General features: G+C 64.7%; 3 protein-coding genes and 1 long non-coding RNA gene across 4 annotated transcripts; 2 read left to right on the plus strand and 2 right to left on the minus strand.

Moving 5' to 3' along the window:
• The first annotated feature begins 2700 nt into the window (after positions 1–2700).
• Positions 2701–9208, plus strand: TARS2 (threonyl-tRNA synthetase 2, mitochondrial). Its single transcript, XM_068663281.1, has 18 exons — positions 2701–2859; positions 2954–3141; positions 3313–3436; positions 3801–3922; positions 4014–4131; positions 4226–4290; positions 4413–4491; positions 4590–4736; positions 4860–4958; positions 5244–5410; positions 5512–5674; positions 5768–5905; positions 6330–6407; positions 6549–6649; positions 7090–7191; positions 7877–7949; positions 8045–8159; positions 8993–9208. The coding sequence occupies exons 1-18, from the start codon at positions 2800–2802 to the stop codon at positions 9139–9141; spliced, it is 2088 nt and encodes a 695-aa protein (XP_068519382.1). The 5' UTR covers positions 2701–2799; the 3' UTR covers positions 9142–9208.
• Positions 9209–10414: 1206 nt separating this feature from the next.
• Positions 10415–16156, plus strand: ECM1 (extracellular matrix protein 1). Its single transcript, XM_068662757.1, is given in 8 exon segments — positions 10415–10577; positions 12279–12350; positions 12820–13160; positions 13639–14001; positions 14763–14837; positions 14839–14984; positions 15755–15842; positions 15956–16156. Coding segments are annotated over 8 exon segments (1293 nt in total). The 5' UTR covers positions 10415–10531; the 3' UTR covers positions 16118–16156.
• LOC137845515 (uncharacterized) lies at positions 14767–15194 on the minus strand. The gene is made up of 2 exons (XR_011090223.1): positions 15148–15194; positions 14767–15020 (listed from the first exon to the last, which is right to left on the minus strand). It is a non-coding gene; the product is annotated as an uncharacterized lncRNA (long non-coding RNA).
• A 2458-nt stretch (positions 16157–18614) lies between the features above and the next one.
• Positions 18615–23464, minus strand: MCL1 (MCL1 apoptosis regulator, BCL2 family member). The gene is made up of 3 exons (XM_068662758.1): positions 22849–23464; positions 20512–20759; positions 18615–20166 (listed from the first exon to the last, which is right to left on the minus strand). Exons 1-3 carry the CDS (start codon positions 23459–23461, stop codon positions 20050–20052), a joined length of 978 nt encoding a protein of 325 aa, XP_068518859.1. The 5' UTR covers positions 23462–23464; the 3' UTR covers positions 18615–20049.
• Positions 23465–25324: the final 1860 nt, after the last annotated feature.

Below are 25324 nucleotides of genomic sequence, written 5' to 3' on the forward strand. Positions count from 1 at the left end.
CCCCCGTGCTCGCAGCCCTTTCCGTGGAGCTTAACCCCCTTTGGAAAAACCCCTCTGGTTTGTTTTTTTTTGTTTGTTTGTGTTTTTTTTTTCCCCTTTTTTGTCGTTTTTTTTTCCCCTGGGAACACTGTTTGACTTTCTCTGTGTGTGTATATATAACCGCTTTTTAATGCCATCTCTGATTGTGTGAAACTCACAGGCTGTAAGCTGAGAGACAGAACCTGCATGCGGAGGAATGGGGACGAGGCCGGGCCCCCTGCTCCCCGCGTGCTCTCCGCGGGGACGGCCCTGCCGCCGTGTGCGCAGGGGGCTTTTATATGAAGTCGGAATTTTACTTGATTAATTTTTATTTTATTTTATTTTATTTTTTTTTAGTTGGTAGAATTCATTACCTATATGTTTGATAAAGGTGTAGGGTTAAATATCTACATAAAAATTGCAAAAAAAAAAAAAGAGCAAGTGGCAGAGCATTTCTTTGTTGCGTGTGCTCGGGCTGTGCTTTATTTAACGCAGAGGGGGTGCCCGCGAGGAAGCTGCGAGGTTTTGGACGGGGACCTGGGTGAAATGCGGCGGGGAAGAAGCCAGCGAAGGACGTTCAGAGGCACGAGGAGCTGGAGAGGAGAGGAGCTCGGGGCTGCTCGTCCTTTCCCTGTGCCCCAAACCCTTCAACGCCCGGCTCCGACCGCTGCAGGTCACCTTTGTGTCCGGGTTTAGGGTCTGGCCTCCAAACTGCAGCCGCGTGGGGACAGCCAGCGCTATCTCCGACCACCTTTTCCCTCTAGATACCAGAATGTGAATGATTTTTCTGCTGCTCTTGCTTCAAGTGGTGATTTCCGAGTCCAGCTGGGTTCGGCTGGGAGGTGAGGGTGGCCGCTCGCCGGCGTCCTGCCGCTCCGCGGTGGCTTTTGAGGTCAGATGAAGTGAAAGGACTCGTGCTAAGGCAAAAAAATAAAAATAAACACAAAACATTTTAACAGAAGCTGCGAGGTTTTTCTGTTTGGAGGTTTTTCCATTTTCCTCTCCGCTGTTACTTTAAAATAGCGGAGGCCCCGCTGTACATATGTAAAAACCACCCGGTGATTTTGGGGACGTGAAGGCGTTTTGCTTTTCCTCCCGCGTCTGTGATTTCAACCCCCGTTAACCAGACTTTCACTTTTTGTATTTCACCTGACACGGAAAACAAATGAAATAAACGTGTATTTTTGAAATAAAAGCATGAAGCTGTGTGTCTCCTCACGGCCACGGCCCACCTGCGGGACCGAGAGGCCGGACGGACACACGGACACCCACCACACTGTTGGATAATGTGAATAATGTGCGTCTTTTTTTTCTTTTTGATGATTTTTGTTTGTTTTTTTGTTTTTCTAAACCCTGCAGAATAACCAAGCGTGCTCGGAGGCCGCGGGGGGGGGTGAGCTGCTGTCGTTCCCAAACCGCTGTAAATACCGCCTGCTTTTTGTTTTTTTTTTCTTTCCCTGTGCCTGTAAAGATGAGCAGGGGTGCGTGGGGGGGTCGGGGGAGAGGAGGCGGCGATGAATCCGCAGATCATTTTGAAAAAATGTGTATTAATACATTTAATAAAACACCTACTTCGGCTGGTTTCACACTCTTCTTTACCGGGGCCTTCTGCTTGCCTGTGGGGGCCGCCGGGCTGCTGGTGGCTGCTCCCAGGCCTCTGCTCTTCCTCCTCCTCCTCCTCCTCCTTCTCCCGGGGTTTTTCTTTCCCACATGACTAATTTGGGGCTCTTTGTGCTGTTTCGGCTGCTTTTTCCTTGTGTTTTGCTTCAAGCGACTAAGGGCAAGGACCTGCTGGGGGCTGGTTGTGTCCCAGCCCTGGGTATTTCCCTGCGGTGTCCCCAATTTTCCTGCCCCCCATGGGCTGGAGACGAAGCACGGCCACGCTGAGGATGAGTGGAGTGAGCATCGATGTGGGCTTGTACCCCAAAACAGAGGCTGCTGCGACGGCTTCGTCCCCACAGCACCCACGTGCGGGATCCTTGGACCTCAACCTGCAGGGTGAAGCCTTTGGAGGAAGAGAGGGCTCCCAGACCCTATAACAAGAAGCCCCCCAAAATTTTGGGGGTCCCAGAGTAGGGGGAGCCAAGGCAGGGAGTTGGGGCTGCTGCTGGGTGGGCTATAGGGGGGCTTTTGGTGGCTGGGTGGGATTTGGGCTGCAGGAGAGCAAAATGGGGGTGTTTTGGGGTCTGGAGGATTTGGGGTGTTTTGAGGGATCTGGCCACACGAATGTGAGCTGACAGTAGTTGGTGGCTTGAGGATTTTTGGGTGTTTTTGAGGTGGAGCTGGGGGCTGGAGTGCAAAACGACAACGTTCTGGGGTGCGGAGAATTTGGGGTGCTTTTGAGGTGGCTGCAAGAAGCGTCAAATGGCGTTGTGGGGTCTGGAGAATTTGGGGTGTTTTGAGGGGGGTCTGGCCATGGGAGTGCTCAACAGCATCACCTCGGGGGCTGGAAAATTTGGGGCACTTCTGAGGTGGCCACAGGAGCACACAATGGTGGCGCTGGGGGGTTTCTGGTGAATTTTGGGGTGTTTTGAGGTAAAGCTGGAGGCGGGGACTCAAAATGGCGGCATTTTGGGGTCGGCCCCCCGCGGTCCTAAACCTTTTGGGGACTCCCAGAAGGGGCCCAGCCCCCGGTGGCGGCCGGGCTCGGGGCCTGAACCGGGGCCTAGGCCCGGATCGGAGCCGGGGGCTGGGGTGGGAGCGGAGCCGGGGAAGCTGAGCCCGCCCCGGGGAGGGCCCCGGCGTCCTCCCGCTGCCGGAAGGGGCGGCCCAGGCCCCGCCATGCCGCCGGCCCTCACCGGGGGGCGGCTGCTGCTGGGGGCAGCCCCTCGCCGCTACCGGGTGCGCCGAGCCCCGTGTTCGGGGTGGGGGGGTCCCCACCGGGGGGCTCCCCCATCGCCCTGACCCCCCCCCCCTCCCCGGGTTCTCCCCGCAGCCCCAGGTCGCCGAGCGGCTGCGGCTCTTCCAGCAGCTCCAAGATGCCCGGGAGAGGAGGGTTGGGGGCGATGCCGACGGGGGGAGCCCCCCAGTGGGGACCCCCATCCGCATCGCCCTGCCCGGGGGGCGCTGCCTGCATGGCCGGGCCCTGCAGACCACCCCGCGGCAGGTGGCCGAGCAGTTGGGGTACGGCACTGGGGGGGTCCCCCCGAATCCCCCCTTATCCCCCATTATCCCCCTGGGTCCCCCCGGGTCCCCCTGGATCCCCCCGGGTCCCCCCGGGTCCCCCGTCCCACTGCCGGGCTCCTTTCCCACCCACCCCCCCCATCTCACGATGTCCCCTCCTTGTCCCCGCAGGTCAGGCCTGGCCGCCTCAGTGCTGGTGGCCCGGGTGAACGGGGCCCTGCGGGACCTGGAGCAGCCCCTGGAGGATGACACCGAGCTGGAGCTGCTCGACTTCGCCGCGCCGGAGGGGCGGGCGGTGAGTGGGGGCTGCGACGTGGCCCCCCCAATAGCCCCCAGTGCCCTCACGTCCCCTCTGTGCCACCCCAATACCCCCCATTACCCCTCATTGTCCCCACATCCCCCATTTCCCCCACCATGTCTGTCCCTGTCCCCCCCGATCCCACATTCCCCCATATCCCCCACGACCTCCATGTCCCCTGTGCCCCCTGGGCTTCCCCCGATAGCCCCCAAGCCCCCCACACTCCCTTTTTCCCCCATGTTTTTCATTCCCTTGGTGTTCCCGATGCTCCCCACGCTTCCCGTGTCCCCTACCACACACCCCGTGTCCCCTGCTCTTCCCGACATCTCCCGTGTCCCCCCGTGTCCCCCCGTGTCCCCAGGCTTTCTGGCAGTCCAGCGCCTTCGTCCTGGGAGCGGTGCTGGAGCAATTCTACGGAGCCACCCTCTGCAGCACCGTGGCCACCGAGGATGGCTTCTTCTGTGACGCCCACATGGGGGACAGGTACGGGGCCTTCGGGACATGGGGGGGCGATGGGGACGGTGCCCTGTAGGGTCCCCTCCTCACACCCCGAGCTCATCCCCGTGCCCCGCAGGACGGTGCAGCGCAGCGAGCTGCCGGCGCTGGAGGACGCCTGCATGGCTTTTGCCCGTGCCCAGCATCGCTTCGAGCGCCTGGAGGCCACCCGCGAGCAGCTGGGGGAGCTCTTCAAGGTGAGACCCCCCCCCTTCGGGTGTCCCCTCCCCGAGCACATCCCGCTCGGAGGTGGCAGAAACCTCTGCCACCCTCCTTGCTCCCCCCCCCCAGCACAACAGCTTCCAGCTGCAGCGCATCCAGGAGGAGGTGACGTCCCCCACGGCCACCGTCTATCGGTGAGCGCCGGGTGTCCCGGGTGACATCCGTGGGCTGCTCGGGGCAGGGGGGGCGACACGGCCGCCTGCTGTGTCCGTCTGTCCATCTGCCGTGTCCGTTTGTCCGTCTGCCACCCTCGCAGGTGCGGCCCCCTGCTGCAGCTCTGCCGCGGCCCCCTCCTGGGGCACACGGGGCTGATCGGGGCCCTCCGTGTCCTGACGGTAAGCTCAGCGGGGTGGGGGACACGGGGCTGGGGACCCAGCCATACGGGTTCCCTGATGCCACCCCCCTCCCCTTTTGCTCCCTTCTCTCCCCGCAGAGCTCGGCTGCTTTTTGGGGGGACCCCACGGAGCGCCGCTCGCTGCAGCGCGTCGCCGCCGTCGCCTTCCCCAGCAGCCAGGAGCTGGAGGCCTGGCAGCGGGCGCAGGACGCGGCCGCTCTCCGCGACCACCGCCGCATCGGCCGGGTGAGCCCTTGGCAAAAGCCAGGATTTTGAACCCTGGAAAAGGAAAAGAGCCTTGGATTTTTGGGGGCTCGGATGCCGGCGTCCCCCCGCGGTGACGTTTTCCCCACCCCGACCCCCCCGCAGGAGCAGGAGCTCTTCTTCTTCCACAAGCTCAGCCCCGGCAGCTGCTTCTTCCTGCCCCGCGGCGCCCACATCTACAACGCCCTCGTCGACTTCATCAGGGTACGGCCACAAAACCTCCCCTGAGGCCTCGGGGGCTGTCCCCCTACCCTGCCGCTGTCACCGTCCCCTCCTCCGGGAGCCGCTTGGGGACGGGGCTCTGCCTCTGCCCACTGCGCCCCGACCCTCTGGGCCCCCCCATCGTGGTTTTGTGTCGGACTCGGTGGCGTTAGGTGCACGTTTGGCTCTTTTCCAACCTAAAATATTCCGTGAACGCCCTCGCCTCGCCGTGGGGGGGCCGTGCAGCTCCCCCAGGGCTGGGCTGACGTCCCCACCGTGTCCCCACAGAGCGAGTACCAAGCCAGGGGCTTCTGCGAGGTGGTGACCCCCAACGTCTTCAGCCCGCGCCTCTGGGAGCTGTCGGGGCACTGGGAGCATTACAGCGCCCACATCTTCTCCTTCAGCGCCGGCGCCGAGACCCTTTCCCTCAAACCCATGAACTGCCCGGCCCACTGGTGAGCCGAGCGCACGGGGCTGAGCCTGGGGCGGCAGGACGGGGCTCGGCGGGGCTGACACCGTGTCCTTCTGTCCCTCTGTCCCCCTGTCCCTCCCCAAGCCTGATGTTCGCCCACCGGCCCCGCTCGTGGCGGGAGCTGCCGCTGCGCTTGGCCGATTTCGGGGTCCTGCACCGCAACGAGCCCCCCGGCTCCCTGACGGGGCTGACGCGGGTGCGGCGCTTCCAGCAGGACGACGCGCACATCTTCTGCACCCTGGAGCAGGTTTGGGGGTGCCCCCCCCGCCCCCCAAAGCTTTCCCTACGCCCCCCCCCCCGCTCCCCAAATATTTTCCTGCTCACGGCTCCCTCCCCGCAGCTGGAGGCCGAAATCGGCGGCTGCCTGGACTTCGTGCGGACGGTCTACGCCACGCTGGGCTTCTCCTTCCGCATGGCGCTGGCCACGCGCCCCGACGGCTTCCTGGGGGACGCCGCGACCTGGGACCGCGCCGAGCAGGTGGGGACAAGGACTGAGTGCCACCAGGAGGTGGCTTTGTCCCCGTGTCCCCCCTCCTGGCTTCGCTGTCGCATCTCCTGCTGCGTGCGTCACCTCCGTGCCCCGAACCTCCTGGGCGTCCCCTCCTGGCTGTGTCCCCGTTGTTGGGTGCTGTCTGCGGTGTCCCCCTGCCCCGTGCGCGGTGTCACCTCCCCTGCTGTCACCTCCCCTGCTGTCACCTCCCCTGCGTCAGGTCCCCTCCGTCTGCACCCCAGCCCCGCGTCCCGGTGTCCCCATCCCACCCCCACCGCCTCCCCGCGTCGTGCCCGGTGCCCCCCTTCCCACCTTCACCCCCCCCCATCCTCTGCGTCACGTCCCAGTGCTCCCAGTGCCCCCCCCCGCCACGTCGTGCCCCCTCCCCACCTCCCCGTTTGCCCCCCCGCAGCAGTTGGAGCGGAGCCTCCAGGATTTTGGGGAGCCCTGGGAGCTGAGTCCGGGTGACGGCGCCTTTTACGGCCCCAAGGTGAGCTTCGCCTCGCGCTGCAGGGGACGGGGGGGTCCCAAAGGAGCCCGTGGGACACGAAGGGGCCCTTTGGGACCCCCCAGGTCTGCGAGTCGGGGTGGGGAGAGCTTCATTTGCTGCCCCCCCCCCTTATTTTTGCAGATCGATATCCGGATCCAGGATGCGCTGGGGCGGCATCACCAGTGCGGCACCATCCAGCTGGATTTCCAGATGCCCGAGAGGTTTGGGCTGGAGTACGCCAGGTGAGGGGGGGGTTTGGGGGGGAATTGGGGATTTGGGGGGGCAGGATTTGGGGTTTGGGGGCAGGATTGGGGATTTTGGGGGCAGGATTGGGGATTTTGGGGGAAGGATTGGGGGACTGGGAGGGGGATAGGGGTCGGGAGGGGTGCTCAGGGTTGGGGATGTGTTTGGGAACGGGGACAGGATTGGGGCCGGGGGGGTGTTGAGAGGGGAGGGGGCAGGATTGGGGATGGGGGTGCTCAGGGTTTGGCGTGGGAGGGGGGCGCAGCTCAGGATTGGGACAGGGATGAAGGAATTGGGGCCGTCAGAGGGATCAGGGTGGGCAGGGAGGGGATTGGGGCCACCTGTGGGGTGGGGAGCTCAGGGCTGAGGCTGTGCCCGCCTGCAGCCCCCCCGGTGCTGCCCCCACCCCCCCCCCCAAAATACCTCTGTGCCCCCGCAGTGCCGCCGGGGGGGCCACGAGGCCGGTGCTGATCCACCGCGCGGTGCTGGGCTCGGTCGAGCGCATGGTGGCCGTGCTGGCAGAGAGCTGCGGGGGCAAATGGTGAGGGGCTGAGGACCCCCCCCCCAAAGTCCCGGGGCATCCCAACCCCCTTGGGCACCCCCAAAACTTAGGAGCACCCCCAAATCTTAATGACACCCCAATCCCTGGGACACCCTAATCCGTAAATGCACCCCAAATTCCTGGGACATCCCAATCCCCTTGGACACCCCCAAAACTTAGGAGCACCCCCAAACCTTAGGGGCACCCCCAAATCCCTGGGACACCCTAAACCCCGGGACACCCTAATCTGTACAGGCACCCCTGACCTCCTAGGAAATCCCAATCCCCTTGAGCACCCCCAAATCCTTGGGCACCCCCAAACCTTAGGAGCACCCCCAAACCTTAATGACACCCTAATCCCTGGGACACCCTAATCCTTAAAGGCACCCCCAGCCTCCTGGAACATCCCAATCCCCTTGAGCACCCCCAAACCTTTTGAGCACCCCCAAACCTTAGGGGCACCCCCAAATCCCTGGGGCACCCCCAACCCCCTGGACCACCCCCATCCACCAGGACCCCCCCCCATCCCCAGACCACCCCCAGCAAGCCCCAGGGGCCCCCAAACCATCCCCAATTCCCTCAGCACCCCCTCTCCCACCTCCCCCCTATCCCCCCCAACCCCCCCATCCCCCCCCATCCCCCCAAACCCTAGGGACCCCCCCTCACCCCCTGTGCCCCCCCGCAGGCCGCTGTGGCTCTCCCCGCTGCAGGCCATGGTGATCCCACAAGCGCCCGACTGCGAGGGCTACGCCCGCGAGGTGAGCACGTGTCCCCCCCCCAACGCTGTGTCCCCCAGTCTCTCCCAGTCTCTCCCAGTCTCTCCCAGTATCCCCGCTGAGCCGGTGCCCCGCAGGTCCATGCGGCGCTGCGTCGGGACGGCGTGGCGGCCGACCTGGACGCCGACGCGGGCTCCACGTTGAGCAGGAAGATCCGCAGGGCACAGCTCGCCCATTACAACTTCCAGCTGGGTAAGGGGGCCCAGGGACCCCCCCCAGAATCCCTAAAGTCCCCCCCCCGGTGTCCCCGTCCCCCCCCACTTGCTCTGGGTACCCCCCCCCCTAGCGTGGGAGCGGCTGCGCTGAGTCAGTGGTTCCCGGCCGCTCGCCCGCCCCCGCATCCTCCTCCCGACCTGGAAGCTGAGATTTGGGGATTTGCGGGGTGGGGAGGGCCAGGAAGCGGCGGCGGGGACCCCCCCCCGCGAGGGATTCCTCTGGGAATCCTCCAGGATTCCCTATGGGGTCGAGTGGGGGGGGCCCCACACGGGTGCAGGGTGCGGGTGCGCAGCCGGCAGGGGGCTCTGGGGACTCACAGGGGGGGCACGCACACACGGGGGGGGCACACACACACGGGGGGGGGGCACACACACGCGGGGGGGGGTACACAAACACTGGGGGGGGCCCCACCTGTGGGTGGGCTTGGGGGTGGCATTGGGGGGGGGGCACACACATGGGTGCGTGCACAAGGGGGGTGCCCATGGGTAGGTGCACGAGGAGGGGGCACCGTAAGCGTGCCACGGGTTGGGGGGGGTGCACAAAAGCGACGTGGGTGTGCAAGGTATTGGGGGGGGGGCCCACGAGGAGCGGGGGGGGGGGCACAGCGTGGGGGGGGGGGGGCACCCATGGGGCGTGGGCGCAGCCGGGGCGTGAGCGTGTGTGCGCACGGGGGCGTGGGTGTGCACAGCGCGGGCGTGTGTGCATGCCGCGAGGGGCACCCCCGAGGGGGCCACCGTAAACCCGAAACTGCTCTCTAATCTTCCCCCCCCCCCTCTCCAAATTTTTATGTGCCCCCCCCTCTCAAACAGTGGTGGGCCGGCGGGAGCAGGAGCGCGGCACCGTCAGCGTCCGCACGCGGGACAACCGGCGGCTGGGGGAGCGCCGCCTGCCCCTGCTGCTGCAGCGCCTGCGGGAGCTGCGGGCCGCCCGCGTCCCCAACGCCGAGGAGCTCTTCTGACCCCCCCGTGCCCCCCCCCAAAATAAAATTTAAAAAAAAAATCATTAAAATGCTGCAAAACGCTGCTGGGCTGGGTGGTTGCGGGGAGCGCCAACCTCATCCGGAGCCTCCCCGGTGATGTGAGCAGACCCCCAGGTCCTGGGGGGGGGGCAGGAAGCCTGTCCGTCCCCCCCTCATTTCCCATTTGCACACTTGTGCCCCCCCCATTTGCACACTCGTGCCCCCTTCCCCATTTTCACCTGCGCCCCCCCATCTCTAACCCTGCACCCCTCCCTTTGCACACCCGTGCCCCCCACCCGCACGCCACCACCCCCCCATCCCCAAATCCCCCCCCCATCCCCTTAAACCACCCCCCCAGCCTCTAAATTCCCCCCCCCTGCAAAAAAAATAAACAAACAACAACGTCTGGGTCCCCCCACCCTGACGCCTGTTGCCCCCCCCCCCCCCCAACCCGGACGCCTTTGCCTGGGTTTTCCCCTACCCGGGGGGGGGCCAGGGGGGGGTTGCGCAAACCCGCGTCAGCCGGCACCCGTTGGGCAATCGCCGGGGGGGGGCCTCTGCGGGCACAAACCCAAAATTTGGGGTGCCCCCCCCTCCCTTCCCTGTGCCCCCCCCCAATGCTGGGAACGGGGTCAGCACCCCAGCGGGGTGCAGCTGAGCCAGGGGAGCCCCTCTGTGCCCCCCCCCTATTTCCAAAGAGGGGGGGAATTTTGGGGGCCCCCCCCATTCTTGGGGTTAAGGGACGTGACCGAGGTCGTGCCACCGCCTGTGACCCGGGGGGGGTCACCTCCTTTGTCCCTAAGGTGTTTTTTTTTTTGGGGGGGGGGGGGACACGAGGCTGAAGCCACCCCTAGGATGGGTTTGGGGGGGGGGGTCCTGCTGCAGGTGCCCCCCCCCAGTCCCAATCCCACCGCCCTGTCCTTGTGCCAGTGCCCAAAAAAAAAGGGGGGGGGGGGGGTGAGTCACCGGGCGGGGCATGGCCGAAACGGGGCAAAAACCGCAAAAATCCGCCCCGCTTTGACGCAGGGGTCCGAAAAGCAAGGAGGGGGGGGGGAGAAAAAATGAGGGGGGGGGGTTGTTTGGGACAACTGCTGAAGGGGAGGGGGGGCACCGCGATGCCCCCCAGTCCTCCCAGTGCCACCAGTAAGCCACCGGCCAGGCCGGTTGTGCCGGTGGCCCCTGGCTTTGACCCCACAAGGCCGCGGCTGGGCCCTGCCCATGGGGGGGGTGCACCCTGAGGTGGGGGGGGGTGAAGTGGGGGCCAGGGTCCCCCCCCGTGGCCCCCGCCGCGACGTCAGGGCCGTGACTCAGCCCGCGGGATGAGGCCCCGCGCCGCCCCGGCCCTACAAAAGGCGGAGGAGCCGCCGGAGGCCTCAGAGCGCCCGCCGCCATGGCCGCCTTCGGCCTCCTCCTCCTCCTCCTCCTCGGCACCGCCGGTGAGTCCCCGCGGCCACCGCCACCGCCACCGGGACTTGGGGAGGGGGGGACGGGGACACCCCTCAGGGTTAAACGGGGGTGTTTGGGGGGGGGGGGGGTCCTCCTACTGGGAGCTGGGGTGCTGATGGGCTACCTGGGAGCCTCCCCTGGCTACCTGGGGAGCCTCCCTCCTGGGGTCCCCTTCCCTGGCCACCTGGGGCACTTTTGGGCTACCTGGGGACCCTCCTGGCCACCCTGGGTCCCCTCCCCAGGCATTTTTCGTCCCCTTTTTGGCCACCCCAGGTCCCCTCCCAGCCACTTGTGCCCCTCCTGGCTACCTGGGACCATCCCCTGGCCACCTGGGGCACTTTTTGGGCACTTTGGGGACCCCGGGTCCCCTCGCCAGCCACTTTCTGTCCCCTGTTTGGCCACCCCAGGACCCCTCCCAGCCACTTGTGTCCCCTCCTGGCCACCTGGGACCCCTCCCCTAGCCACCTGGGTCACTTTTGGGCTACCTGGGGCACTTTTGGGCTACCTGGGGACCCTCTTGGCCATCCCAGTCCCCTCCCCAGGCATTTTTTGTCCACTTTTTGGCCACCCCAGGTCCCCTCCCAGCCACTTGTGTCCCCTCCAGGCCACCCAGGTCCCTCCCTAGCCACCTGGGACCCTCCCCTGGCCACCTGGGTCACTTTTGGGCTACCTGGGGACCCTCCTGGCCACCTGGGTCCCCTCCTGGCCACCCAGGTCCCCTCCCCAGCCACTCAGTGGCCCTTTCCCAGCCCCTTTCTGGCCCTTGTTTGTCCCCTCCCAGTCCCCTCCCAGCCCCCTTCTGGCCCCTGTTTATACACTCCCAGTCCCCTCCCAGCCACTTGTGTCCCCTCCTGGCCACCCAGGACCCTTCCCTGGCCACCTGGGTCACTTTTGGGCTACCTGGGGACCCTCCTGGCTACCTGAGTCCCCTCCCCAGCCCCTTTCTGTCCCCTGTTTGGCTACCCCAGGACCCCTCCCAGCCACTTGTGTCTCCTCCTGGCCACCTGGAACCCTTCCCTGGCCACCCAGGTCCCCTCCTGGCCACCCAGGTCCCCTCCCCAGCCACTCAGTGGCCCTTTCCCAGCCACTTTGTGGCCCCTGTTTGTCCCCTCCCAGTCCCCTCCCAGCCACCCAGGGCCCTGCTTGGCCACCCGGGTCCCCTCCCCAGCCACTCTGTGGCCCCTGTTTGGCCACTCCCGGTCCCCTCCCAGCCACTTGTGTCCCCTCCTGGCCACCTGAGGACCTTCCCTGGCCACCTGGGGCACCTTTGGGCTACCTGGGGACCCTCCTGGCCACCTGAGTCCCCTCCCCAGCCCCTTTCTGTCCCCTTTTTGGCCACCCCAGGTCCCCCCCCAGCCACTTGTGACCCCTCCTGGCCACCTGGGACCCCTCCTTGGCCACCTGGGTCACTTTTGGGCCACCTGGGTCCCCTCCCGGCCACCTGTGTCCCCTTGCAGCCCATTTAGGGTCCCCTCCCCAACCCCTCCGTGTCCCTGCCCGGCCCCCCATGTCCCCCCCCCCGCCATTAGGGTCACTTCCCCTTTTCCTACCCCGGTCCCTGCCTGCCCCCGCCCTACCCCCAGCTGCGGGATGGGGCGGGGGGGTGAGGGGGGGGGGGGAAGTTTGTGGGGTCTCTGCCGGTCGGGGGGGGGACGAGGGCTGTGCTCATTGTCCCCCCCTGTCCCCAAAAGCGGCCCTGAAGCCCCGCCACCCCGTGGCGCAGGAGCAGCTGATCCCACAGCATCCCTATGACATCCAGCAGGGTGAGTGGGGATGGGGGGCACTGGGGGGGGGAGGACAGGGACACATGGGGACACGGGGGAAGGGATGGGGACGGGAAGGAGACACAGGGTTGGGGGACACAGGGGGGGTTCCCAGTGATGGGGACATGGATGGGGGGTGACATGGGGATGGGGGGGTGACATGGGGATGGGGGGTGACATGGGGATGGGGGGAGGACACAGGGATTTAAGGGGATGGGGGGGACAAGGGGACAGCTGGGATATGGGGGCAGGAGGGGACAGGAGGGGACAGGAGGACACGGGGCCAGGGAAAAAAAATTGGGGGGGACACCCGGGACCACAGGGACACCCAGGACCGGGGTTGAGGGGGGGGGGTCACACATGTAGGGTCACCATTTTGGGGTGGGCGATGCATGCGCGCAGCAGGGCCACATGCCCACACCCCCCCCAACCCCATGTGTCCCCCCCCTCCTTGTCCCCGTCCCCACAGTGATGCAGGAGGAGCAGGACCTCGAGCTGCCCCCTGAGGTGGTGTCGGCGGCCAAAAACCCCCCCAGACCCCGGGCGCCATCGTCCCAGGATTCCATCGACGCCATCGGGGCCTCGTCGTGGGGCAGCACCTTGGAGGGTTTCCCCCCCGCTTGGCCCCTTCCCGACGCCTTGGACCGGCACTGCCGCGCCCCCGCTCTGTTCCCCCGAGCCCCCCGGCCCTCGTTGCCCCCCGCCGCCTTCGCCCACCTCCGCCGCCAGGTGGAAGCCCTCGACGCCTTCTGGCCTCGCCTCGACGGCTGCTGCCGCCGCCCGGCCCCGCTGCCCTGCGCCCGCCGCGCCGTGAGTCCCGACCCCAAATCCGGCCCTATATTGGGGTGATCCCGTCCAACCCCAAATCCGGACCCCAAAACCCCTCCGTGGCCCTATATTGGGGTGATCCTGTCCGCCCCCAAATCTGGATCCCAAACCCCTCAGTGACCCTATATTGGGGTGATCCCGTCTGACCCCCAAACACCTCCGAGGCCCTATATTGGGGTGATCCCGTCCGACCCCAAATCCAGCCCTATATCGGGGTGATCCTGTCCGACGCCAAATCCGGACCCCAAACCCCTCCGTGGCCCTATATTGAGGTGATCCCATCCGACCCCCAAACCCCTCCGTGGCCCTATATCGGGGTGATTCCATCCGACCCCGAAACTCCTCCGTGGCCCTATATTGGGGTGATCCCGTCCAACCCCAAATCCGGACCCCAAACCCTTCTGTGGCCCTATATCGGAGTGATCCCATCCCTATTATCCCGTTTTCCCCCCCCTCGCAGTGGACCGATGTCCTGGACAGCTTCTGCGATGACGAATTTGGGGTGAAAACGCGCCAATTCCACTGCTGCCGCCGGCATGGGGCCGCGCGGCGCCGCTGCTTCACCGACGCCACCGCCGCCGCCACCGCCGCCACCCACGTCACCCAAGTGACCGAGGTGACCGTGTGGGACGTGGCCCACGAGCCTTCCTTCCCCCCCGGCGAGCCCACGGCCGCCAACATGGACAACATCTGCCGCCTGCGGGGGCTGCGGCCCGGCCCCCGCGGCCTCCCCGGGCCCCGCGCCCGCTTCCACACCCGCCTGGAGCGCGACTTCGGCCGCTGCTGCGACAACGGCACCGGGCTCGCCTGCGCCCGTGCAGCTGTGAGTGACAAGGGACGGGGACATGGGGTGACACGGGTGTCCCAAGGGGTGGTGTGGTGTCCCCAGGGGTGACACGGGTGGCCTAGGGGGTGATATGGGTGCCCTAGGGGGTGACACAGGTGTCCCCAGGAGTGACATGGGTGACATGGGTGGCCTAGGGGGTGGCATGGGTGTCCTGGGGTTGATGGGGGTGTCATTGGTGTCCCCAGGGGTGACACAGGTGTCCTGGGGGTGATGTGGGTGCCCTAGGGGGTGACACAGGTGTCCCCAGGGGTGACACGGGTGGCCTAAGGAGTGACACAGGTGACATGGGTGCCCTAGGGGGTGTTGTGGGTGTCCCCAGGGGTGACACAGGTGTCCTAGGGGGTGTCATGGGTGCCCTAGGGGTGACATGGGTGCCCTAAGGGGTGACACAGGTGACATGGGTATCCTAGGGGGTGTCATGGGTGTCCCCAGAGGTGGCACAGCTGTCTTGGGGGTGACACAGATGTCCCGGGGGGGTGCCACAGCTGTTTGGGGAGTGTCACTGGTGTCCCAGGGGGTGGCACTGGTGTCCCAGGGGGTGTCCCAGGTGTCCCGGGGGGGTGACACTGGCATCCTGATATCATTGGCGGGGAAGGGGGACGTGACATTACCCTGAGGTGTCCTGGGCTATTTGGGGACCCCGAGTCCTTGTTGGGGGGGGGTGTCCCCACGGTGCTGGTGGCCGGGATGGGGACATCCGAGGACAAATCCCCCCCCCTCTGTGACCCCCCCCACAGTGGCAGAAGGGCCTGGATCGCTACTGCCGGGAGGAAGGGGCGGTGAAGACGGGGCAGCACCGCTGCTGCCAGCGGGGGGGGGGGCCGTGCCCGCAGCCGCTGCTTCGCCGCCGCCGCCCCCCACCCTGCCTACGACCGCGAGCTGCACAACGTCAGCCTGGCCCGGCTGGGCCCCGCCATGCTCCGAACCCTCTGCGGCCCCATCAGGCTGCTCAGCAAGAGGTGGGTGGGGGGGGGGGACCCCCGGGACCCCCCTCCCTCCCCATAACTCCAGAATTCCCTACCCATAACCCTGGGACCCCCTCCCCATAGCCCCAGAATGCCCTTCTGCTCCCCCCCATAACCCCGGGACCCTCTCCCCATAACCCTGGGACCCCCCCCTCACTCATCCCATAACCCTGGGACCCCCTCCTCATAACCCCAGGACCCCCCTCCCTCACCCCATAACCCTGGGACCCCCTCCCCATAACCCCAGGACCTCCTCCCCATAGCCCCAGGACCCTATCCCCATAATCCCAGGACCCCCCCCATAACCTTGGGACCCTCTCCCCATAACCCCAGGACCTCCCCCCCTGTAACCCTGGGACCCTCTCCCCATAACCCCAGGACCCCCTCCCCATCACTCTGGGCCCCCTCCAACATCTCCCTGACCCCCCCCATAGCACTAGGACCCCCTCCCCATAAACCCAGGACCCCCCCCCCCAACATCTCCCTGCCCCTCCCCATAGCAGCAGGACCCCCTCCCCATAACCCTGTGACCCCCCCCATCTCTCCATCCCCCTCCCCTAAATATCCTTGGGTCCCCCCCCCCACAAACCTCCCAGGGACCCCCACCATTTCCCTTCCCATTCCCCTCAGGACCCTCCCACGCCCCCCAACCCCCCCCCAAAACCCCTCATCCCCCACCCACTGAATGAACACCGGGGTCGCAGCTGGGGGGGGGGACAGAGAGGGGACACGGGACCCCCCCTCAATTAATGTCCCCCCCCCAGACGGCCGGTACCGGAGCTGCTGGAGGCCGTCACCTCCTCCTGCTGCGCGTTGCCCCCCGAGGAGCAAAGCCCCTGCGCGGAGGAACAGGTGAATAATTTTTTGGGGGGGGGGCCAAATTCTTATTTTTACCCCTCCCGCCTTGATGACCGCCCCCCTAATTAATTAATTAATGATTTAATTAATTATTATTTCCCCCGCAGCTGTCCCAAAGCATCGACGAGCTCTGCGGCTCCTGGCGGGACCCCCGGGGCTGCTGCTCGCGGGGGGGCCCCGAACGGCACCGCTGCTTCGCCGAGCGTTACCTGGGGGGGGTCCCCTTGGCTGCCGCCGTGCCCCCCCCGGCCCCCGACCACCTCCAGTAGGGCCCAGGCGCAATAAAAGGACGCGAGGCCTCAACCTGCTCCCGGGGGGGGTTGTGTTTTGTTTGCGGCTGGGGGGGATTTGGGGTTTTTGGGGGGGTGTTTTTGGGGTTGGGGGGGGGGTGTTTTTGGGGTTGGGGGGGTGTTTTTGGGGTGTGCCGGGTGTGTGCGTGTTTGTGGGGTGTCGCAGCGGGGTTGGGTCCCGCTGTGTTTGTGGAGCGGGGTGCGGCCGGGCCTGCACCCACACGTGTCCGGGGCGGGCCCCATGGGGCCCCCCCACGGCGCCACTGACCCCAGCCGGACCCCTCCCAGTCCTCCCAGTAGCCCCAGTGCCGGCCTCCCAGTAGCTCCAGTACCCTTCCCAATCCCACCCCATGTACAGCAATCTCTTGGGGGGGGGGACACAGGGGCAACCCCAACCCCACAGCTGCACCCATCCATTTGCCCCCCCCCATTTTACACCCCCCCCCTTCTACACCCCCATTTTACACCCCTATTCCACCCCCCCCCCATTTTACCCCCCCATTTTACCCCCTCCCCTTTTCACACACCCCCATGCCTCAGTTCAGCCCCCCCCCCAAAAAAAAAAGGCTGCATGGGGTTTGGGGAGAATTTGGGGGATTTTTTGGGGGGGTTTAGGGGGATTTGGGGAGTTTTGGGGGGTTCGGGGGGGGGCTGAGGGCACTTTTGGTAGTTCCAACCCCCCCCCAGTCAAAATCTGGCTTTGCAGAGCACTGGAAAAGGTGTTTGGGGGCACCGGTGTTCCCAGTGCTCCCAGTGCCCTACCCCACCCCCCACCAGTGCTCCCAGTGCCCCCCCAGTGCCCTGCAGCCCCTCCCAGTGCTCCCAGTAGGCTCCCTGGAGCACAGCACCCTCTGCTGGGGGGGGCTGTCAGGGGGCGATCCTGCTCCCCCCACCCCCCCATTGTGGCCCATGTGTCCCAGTATGGGACACCAGTACAGGATACCAGTATGGGACACCAGTATAAAACACCAGTATGGGATACCAGTATGGGACACCAGTAAGGGACACCAGTTTGGGACACCAGTATGGGATACTAGTAAGGGACACCAGTACAGGATACCAGTATGGGACACCAATATGGGATAACGGTATGGGACACCAGTACAGGACATGGGACACCAGTAAGGGACACCAGTAAGGAACACCAATAAGGGACACCAGTACGGGACACCAGTAAGGGACACTGGTATGAGACACCAGTAAGGGACACCAGTACGGGACATGGGACACCAGTATGGGACACCAGTTCAGGACACAGAAGACCAGTATGGGCCACCAGTTGGGGTCACCAGTTGGGGCCACCAGTATGGGACACTGGACACCAGTACAGGACACCAGTATGGACTTTGGGACACCAGTTTGGGCCACCAGTACAGGACACAGAAGACCAGTTGGGGCCACCAGTATGGGCCACTGGCCACCAGTTGGGGCCACCAGTACAGACTGGGGCGCCCCCCCCCCCCCCCAGGAGCTCCAGGCCCCGCCCCCCGACGCCCCCCGTCACGTGACCGCTCCCCACGCGGTCTCGCGCGGGTGTTGGGGGGGGTGGGGGAGGGGCGGGGGAAGGGCGGCGGCGCCACGCGGGGGGGGGGGGGATGGGCGCGGGTTCCTGGAAGCGGTCACGTGAGCGCGCGCCATTGGCTGGCGCTGTTGCTGGGCGGGGCCGGGCAGAAATAGCCCAGGCGGGAGGGACGGAGGGGGGCGTGGCCACGCCCCTTCCCGGAAGTGCCGCGTTTCCATGGCAACGGGGGGGAGGCCGCGGCCTAGTGGGGCCTGCACCGGGCCCGAGGCCTGCACCGGGCCGGGCCCCACCGCCCCCCAGAGCTGCCCCGGGGCCTTCCCTTCTCGAACCGGGACCCGTGAGCGGCTCCCGAGGCCCTCAGAGCCCAGCTCCGGAGCCCTCGGGGCCCTCCCCGCTCCCGTGGGCGGTTCCCGGGGCCCTCAGGGCCCTCCCCGCCCGCTCCCCATCCCCCCCCCACCCCCCCGGTACTTCCGCGGGCGTTCGCAGAACGCGGCCGGGCTTCTCCGAAAAGCCGCGGGGCAGGGGAAGCTCCGCTCCCTCCCCCTTCGGTTTCCATGAAGGGAAGCGGGAGGCTGAGGCCCTCCCCGCAGCACCGAAAGCCCGGCTGCAGCTGCAGGGCCCCGCTGCGGGGCTCCCCCCCCCCCCCCCAGGCGAGGCGGCCGCCGCTGAGCCCCCAGCCCGAGGCCAGAGCCCGGCGGCTGCAGCTCCTCCACCACCCCAGCAGCTCTCAGAGGCAGCCCCCTCGTGGACTTTCCCCACCTCCGATGAATTTCCCGGCTGGGGAAGGCCCCGAGAAGCAAAGGCAGGGTCCTGGGGGGTGGTTTTGGGGTGGTTTTCTGCCAAGGGGATCCCCAGGGCAGCAGCCGCCGAGCTCCCTCACACCGGAAGAGCGCTGAAAACCCTTGCTCTGCTCACAAATTCCACTCCTTTCCCAGGATAAGGGCAAATTCCATGCCAGGGGATCAAAAAAAACATTTATTGGCAGATCTAAGTGCTTGCTCAGCACGCAAGCAGCCCTGGCGAGCTCTGCCCTCCAGCTCCCTGCTCAGGGTTGTGTGGGGCAGCGCTCAGGCTGCAGGTCAAGCACCGTAGGCACGTTCTCTCTCTCCCCTCTCACTTGCTCAGAGCCCCATTCTGCGAGGCTGAGCTGCCCCAGGACCCGACCGATCCACGGCTGGAGCACATGGGGCTGGCCCCTGGCAGAGGCACCGGGTTTTGGATTCTGCTGCAGAACATTTACATTCAAACACCAGCTTACGGGGTCAAGATTAGAGGGGAGAGAAGGAAGGAACTGACACCAAGTTCCCCATCTAGTAGAAGGAGCTAGAAAAGCCCAAAAAAAAGAGAGATAAAAAATAAACAGGAACACCAAGTGTCATCTACTAGAAGGAGCTAGAAAAAGGAGCTAGAAAACCCCCAAAAAAAGAGAGAAAAAATAAACAGGAACACCAAGTGTCGCCAGCAAGCTGTGGGCACAACGCAAGATCCCCAGGCTGCTGCTCCTTGCTGTGTTCCTTGCGAATTTGGCTCGGGTGCCTCTCTGAAGGGCTCACTCGGCATCGAGGCCAAAGGTTTTGCTACAACCACACGAGGGATGAAGCACGGCGTGCCCCTAAGCAGCTCCGTCACGCTCAACCCCTTTACCTCTGCACTGTTAGCTCGGTAAAAAATGTACATATCCTACAGCTTGGACGTATTTACAGCTTCTTTACAGCTTTCTCCGCCCTGTGGCTTTTTTTTTTTGTTGTTTTGTGTTTTGTTTTTTTTTTGTGTGTGTTTGTTTTTTTTTTTCGTAAATACCCACAAAGTGCACTCCCTATTTTTAAACTGCCTGTGGTGCAGCGAGAGCAGTCAGACGGGGCAGTAGCTGTCTGAGGTCACTGCGCCGCGCCGGCTCCGCTCCGCCACCTCCCTGCCACCTCCTGCCAGCCCCGGGGGGGGCTCCGCTCCTTCCCGAGGCGGCGCCGGGCTCACACTCGAAGCTCTAACAGAGGAGCTGCTCTCCCCAGGAGCACCAAGCTCTGAATATTTCTCTCCCACCACGCCAAGCTCAAGAGGCTTCAGTCCAGGCGAGGCTCAAAACTCCGGGGTAAAACCGAAGCAGTCCACTCGGGCTCTCAAACCGAGCCCATCCACCAAACTTCTTCCGCTTTTCTGCTCCCAAAAAGCGATAATCCTCATCGGGTCCCCTCTCACAATCCGACCGGCGCACGCCTCGCCTTCCTTCGGAGGAAAGGATTGCTCAGTGGGGGAGGCCTGGGGGGGTTCTCCTGGGGGGTCGCTCAAGTCTTGGCTTCAGAAATAACGCCCGCAGGAGGAAGCTCGCCAGCTCCACGCCAAGAGAGCCGGGCCACCCAGAGTTCCGCACCTCTGCGGCGTGCCGGGGGTTTCACCGGATCATGTAGGCCAAGCTCGCTCCCAGTCCTGCCACTCCTGCGAACGCCATCAGCACGTTCCTGATGCTGCCTTCCAGGTCTTCCACTCGGAAAAAGTCGACGAAACCCTCCTGGGGGGGAACCAGAAGGCAACAAGGCACCGTCACCTCCCCGCCACGGCTCTCCCGGAGCCGGCATGGCCACGGGGAACCCCGCACGGCTTCGTTTTGGGGCCACCTCCCGGGTGTAGGGTTGTGTTTTGGGGTCAGGGCCGCCCCAAACAGCTAGGGGAAAGGCGTTGCTGCCTCCCCGGCGCCCTGACTGTGGTTTTTAACTGGAACAGTGACTCAACCCGCTGACACACGCGGCTGTCACCCGGCGGGGGCGAGGGAAATAGGAAAAGATCGAATTGTTCCAAAGGAAATAATAAATAAATAAAAAGGCTGGCGGGGCCGGGGCCGGGCGGCGTGACTCACCCAGCCTCCCTGGCTCACGAGCCACTCGCGTTTGGACGAGACGAGGGCGTCGGTGATGATCCTGGCGAGGGAGCCGATGCTTTTCTCCTGCTTGACGCTTTTCAGGTGCCGGGCGACGAAGGCGCCGAAGGAGATGAGGGTGACGACGCGCCCCCAGTTGGTCACCCCGTCGCTGAAGAGGTGGGCCGCCACCTCACCCACGGCCTGCAGGTCCTCCTCCTTCTTGATTTCCAGCTTCCGAAGCATTCCTGCAAGAGAGGTTGGCTCAGAAACTCGCAAAAAAAAAAAAGGCAGAAAAAAAAACAAAAAACAACAAAAAAAAAGAAACAAAACCCAAAAACCCCTTCTAGTTATTCCCCCCCACACCCCATGAGGGATCCGGGGGGCTGGCCCCGAGGCTTGGCACCGGCCCTGCCCCGTCGCCAAGGTGGGTGCAGCGAGCGGAACCACAAAAATTCCCCCGGCGCGACCTGCGGTGCCCCCCCCTCCCTCATGAATAAGCAAACAAACCCTCCCGAAACCGAAAGGCAGCGCTTGTTATTGCTCAGAGCCACGGGAAACCTCCCTGCAGCCAGGTCCTTTACTGCACGCACCAAGGGAACGTCCCAAATCCTCAACAGTGACCCCCCCCCCTGCTCCCCCGAGCATGGTTTCCTTGCCAGCACCCCAAAAATTTGGCCGGGGGTGGTGAAACCCCAAAAATCTCGCCCAGCAGGGTGATGAGGGAAGGGGTGGGGGCCGGCTCGAAACCTTTTGCATTTTTTAAAAGTGCAACATCCTGCTGCGGGAGGGGCGGCGTCTCGCCGCCCAGCTGGCTCGGGAGCTCGCTTCTGAGTTGGGTGAAACCAGCCCAAAATGGTCAAATCTCCCCCCCCGTCCCCGTGGAGCTGATCCCAAAGGGTTGGTACGTGCTGGTCTGGAAAAAATCCCGCTGCTGGGTTCTGGGAAAACAGCCCCAAAATGGTCGGTTCCGCCCCATCCCCAGGGGCTCGCTTCCGAGTTCCACAAAACTGACCCAAAATGGGCAGTTCCCACCACTCCCCGGGGACTCGCCTCTGAATTCCATGGAACTGACCCAAAATGGTCAATTCTTGCTGGTCCCTGAGAGCTCGCCTCCGATTTCCACAAAACTGACCCCAAACGGTCAGATCTCGCCGGTCCCTGAGGATTTATGGCTGAGTTACGTTAAAAGGACCCAAAACGCTTGGTTCTTGCTGGGCTTAAAAAGTTTCACTTCTGAGCTACATGAAACCAGCCCAAAATGGTCGGTTCTTCCCCGTCCCAGGGCTCACTTCCGAGTTCCACAAAACTGACCCAAAATGGGCAGTTCTGAAAGGCCTCCAAGAAGTCACATCTGAGTTCCACAAAACCACCCCAAAATGGTCAATTCTCCCCGGTCCCCAAGGACTCGCCTCCAAATCTCACAAAACCAGCCCAAAATGGTCCAATCTCCTCCATCTCTAAGATTTTCTCCAAGTTAAGCAAAACTGGCCCCATATGGTCAGTTTTTTTTACGGTCCCTGAATTGCTCACTTCTAAAATCCACAAAACCGACCCAAAAAGACCCATCCTCACCGCTCCCCCAAAACTCGCCTCCAAGTTCCAAGAAACCAGCCCAAATTTCCCCGTTCTCGCCGCTCCCCAAAAACTTGCGTCCGAGTTCTGGGAAGCCTCTCTGAATTTTCCACTTCTCCCCAAAAACCTCGCCCCAGAATTCCAGGAATCCCGCCCAAAATTACCCATTCTCACCACTCCCTAAAAACTAGCCCACGAAATGCAAGAAAACACCCCAAAATTGCCCAATTCCCCCCTTTCTCCCCAAGGATGAGGGGTTACGAACACCTCCACCACCTGCTCACCCGGGACCACTGGGACTGAGTTTTTTGGGGCTATTTCAGGACCGGACGAGTGGGAGGGGGTGGAATTTTTGGGGTGGATTCCGGTAAAACCACCGGGCTCGGGGCCAGGAGCGCGGGCGGGCCCCGTTTAATCGGTAACCGGGTTATCAGCGCCCTGCAGCCCCGGCCAGTTTCCAACCCCCCCCCCCCCCCACCTCCTTTCGGGCAAAGTTCACTTTCGTTTCTGGCCGTTTTTAACGCGCTGGGCTCCGGGGGGGACCTCCCAGCCCCCGGCAGACCCCCGTTAAACCCCGGTAACCCCCGGTAGACCCCACTAGACCCCCGTTAAACCCCGGTAGACCCCCGTTAAACCCCTTTAAGCCCCAGTAGACCCCCGTTAAATCCCCGTTAAACCGCATTAAGCCCCGGTAGACCCCCGTTAAACCCCGGTAGATCCCGGTAACCCCCGGTAGACCCCCGTTAATTCCCGGTAACTCACCTTGGAAGGCCAGCTCGTGTTTCTCCAGGACTCCGTCCCCCACCCTCCTCAACGTTTCCAGCGCTTTCTCCATCACGCCGTCCCCCGCCCCTCCGGGCCTTCCCAAAAGCCCCGGAAAAAACTTTTTCAAGCCCGGTTCCGTTTCCCCCGCCGCTTCCCGCAGATACCGGAGGATCAATTCCAACGAGTCCTGCCTCAACTCATCCGCGGGCAACTCCGGGGGGGTCCCAGGTAGGGATCCCCCCCCCCCTCCTCCTCCTCCTCCTCCGGGCCCCCCCAGCTCGGCCTCGGGCTCGCAGCCGTCCAGCTCCTCCTCGGGGCTCCACAACGGCGGCGACCGGGGAGCGGCGGAGCCAATCAGCGAGCGCGGAGCGGCGGCGGAGCCAATCAGCAGCGAGCAGGGGGCGCCGCGAGCCGCCGGGAACGGGGAGGGGGCGGCGGGACCGGAGAGGAGGAGGGGGGGGAGGGGGGGAGAAGGGGAGGGGGGGGCCGGGGTCCCCCCCGGTGAGGCCGGGCCCCCTCCTCCGCCGCCTCCTCCTCCTCCTCCGGGCCCGGTGCCGCCGCCGCAGTAGAGGTTGAAGCCGATGAGGGCGTTGCGCGGCACGGCGAACATGGTGCCTACCGGAGAAGGGCCCCCCCGGGGGTTAAACGGCTTCGAGGAGCGGGGCCGGGAGGGCGGGAGGAGGCCGCTTATATACGGGGGAGCCGTGACGCCAACCGGGGGGGTGGGGACTTGGGGGGGGCGAAGCCGGTTCCGTTTCCGGCCGGGCTCCGCCTCCCGGGGCCGGATCCTGGTTCCCTCCGCCCCCCCCCCCCGTTCTCTTGTCCCCCCGCCACGTCCTCAGCCCCCCCCAGGGGGGGGTGGGGGTGAGGGGGGGGGTTTGGGGGTTTGGGGTGGGCACCGGGGGGGTTTTGGGGAACCCCAAATGTGGCTCGGAGGAGAAAGGGACGGGGGAGGCGCCACGTGGGGGCTGGATCTGCCCGTGCCCCCCCCCGGTGTCCCCGCAGCCCTCGTGTGCCCACCCCCGGTGTCCCCACACCCCCGGTATCCCCTATTCCCATTATCCCCTATTCCCATTATCCCCATTTCCCTCATGTTCCCAGCCCCAGTGCCCCCCTCGTCCCTGTTATCCCCCACCCCCAGTGCCCCCACCCCCAGCACCCGCACGGCCCTGCTGTCCCCATACCCCCCTCGTCCCCATTACCCCCAGCACCCGCACCCCTGGTGTCCCCGCACCCCTGATATCCCCATCACCCCCCACCCCTATTATCCCCACTTCTCTCATGTCCCCATCCCTGGTGACCCCACACCTCCCTCGTTCCCATTATCCCCATCCCTGGTGCCCCCAAATCCCCACTGCCTCCATCCTCACTACCCACATGTCCCCATTGTCCCCACACCCCTCATGTCCCCAGCCCCAGTGCTCCCTCATCCCCATTATCCCCATCCCCATTGTCCCCTCATTCCCATTATCCCCCATTCCTGGTGCCCCCACACCCCCAGTGCCCCCATCCCCAGTGCCCCCATACCCCTGATATCCCCATCCCTGGTGACCCTCGTCCCCATTATCCCCCATCCCTGTTATCCCCACACCCCTCATGTCCCCATCCCCCAGTGTCCCCTCGTCCCCATTATCCCCCATTCCTGGTGCCCCCACATCCCTGTTATCCCCCATCCCCAGTGCCCCCATCCCCAGTACCCACACGTCCCTGGTGTCCCCACACCCTCCTCACCCCCATTACCCCCATCCCCAGTGCCCCCCACCCCCATTATCCCCATTCCTGGTGCCCCCCATCCCCAGTGCCCCCATACCCCTGATATCCCCATCCCTGGTGCCCCCTTGTCCCCATTATCCCCGCTTCTCTCATGTCCCCATCCCCGGTGTCCCCTTGACCCCATAAACCCCATCCCTGGTGCCCAATGTCCCTGTGACCCCATCCCCAGTGCCCCCTTGTCCCCGGTGTCCCCATCCCAGTGTGAATCCACGCAACTGAGGGGCTTTGGGGCTCCCCCCCTGCACCCCCCAAAGCCTCAGTGGGATTTTCTGCCTGAAGGGGGGCACGATGCTGCAAACAGGGGCCAAAATTCGCCCCCATATCGCGTCCCCCTTGGGGAGGTGAGGCCGTGCCCCGCTGTCACCCCGTCCAAAGGCCACCTCGGTGCAACGTCAGCCCCGGTCGCCGTGTCACCGCGACGTGACGAAAGCGGGACACCGGGCACGGGGCTGCGAGGAAAGTCACCAGCCCCCCCAAAAAAGGGCCGGGGGAATCCCTGCCCGACCCCGCTGCAGGTGGCCGTGGGATGGGGGAAACTCCACAGGGGATAAAAGGTGTGGGGAGGAAACCCCAAGAGCCCCTGGGATGGGGTTTTCTCCTCCAGGTGGGGCAGCGAGGAGCCCGAGGAACTGCCAACACCAAGAACCCCGGGGTTTTGGGGGCCCCAAAGCGCTGCCAAGTCCCCAAGTCACCACCCCAA

The sequence above is a fragment of the Anas acuta genome, chromosome 28 (assembly GCF_963932015.1).
Source record: "Anas acuta chromosome 28, bAnaAcu1.1, whole genome shotgun sequence".
Taxonomy (NCBI): domain Eukaryota; kingdom Metazoa; phylum Chordata; class Aves; order Anseriformes; family Anatidae; genus Anas; species Anas acuta.

Excerpts from the sequence above, each read along its gene's own strand:
- MCL1 (XM_068662758.1), bottom strand. The coding sequence starts at position 23,461 with ATGTTCGCCGTGCCGCGCAACGCCCTCATCGGCTTCAACCTCTACTGC. Across the intron at positions 20,760-22,848 it reads ACACGAGCTGGCCTTCCAAG|GAATGCTTCGGAAGCTGGAA; the intron begins GTGAGTTACCGG and ends CCTCTCTTGCAG. Across the intron at positions 20,167-20,511 it reads TCGTGAGCCAGGGAGGCTGG|GAGGGTTTCGTCGACTTTTT; the intron begins GTGAGTCACGCC and ends GTTCCCCCCCAG.
- TARS2 (XM_068663281.1), top strand. The coding sequence starts at position 2,800 with ATGCCGCCGGCCCTCACCGGGGGGCGGCTGCTGCTGGGGGCAGCCCCT. Across the intron at positions 4,492-4,589 it reads GGGCCCTCCGTGTCCTGACG|AGCTCGGCTGCTTTTTGGGG; the intron begins GTAAGCTCAGCG and ends CTCTCCCCGCAG. Across the intron at positions 5,675-5,767 it reads TCTTCTGCACCCTGGAGCAG|CTGGAGGCCGAAATCGGCGG; the intron begins GTTTGGGGGTGC and ends CCCTCCCCGCAG.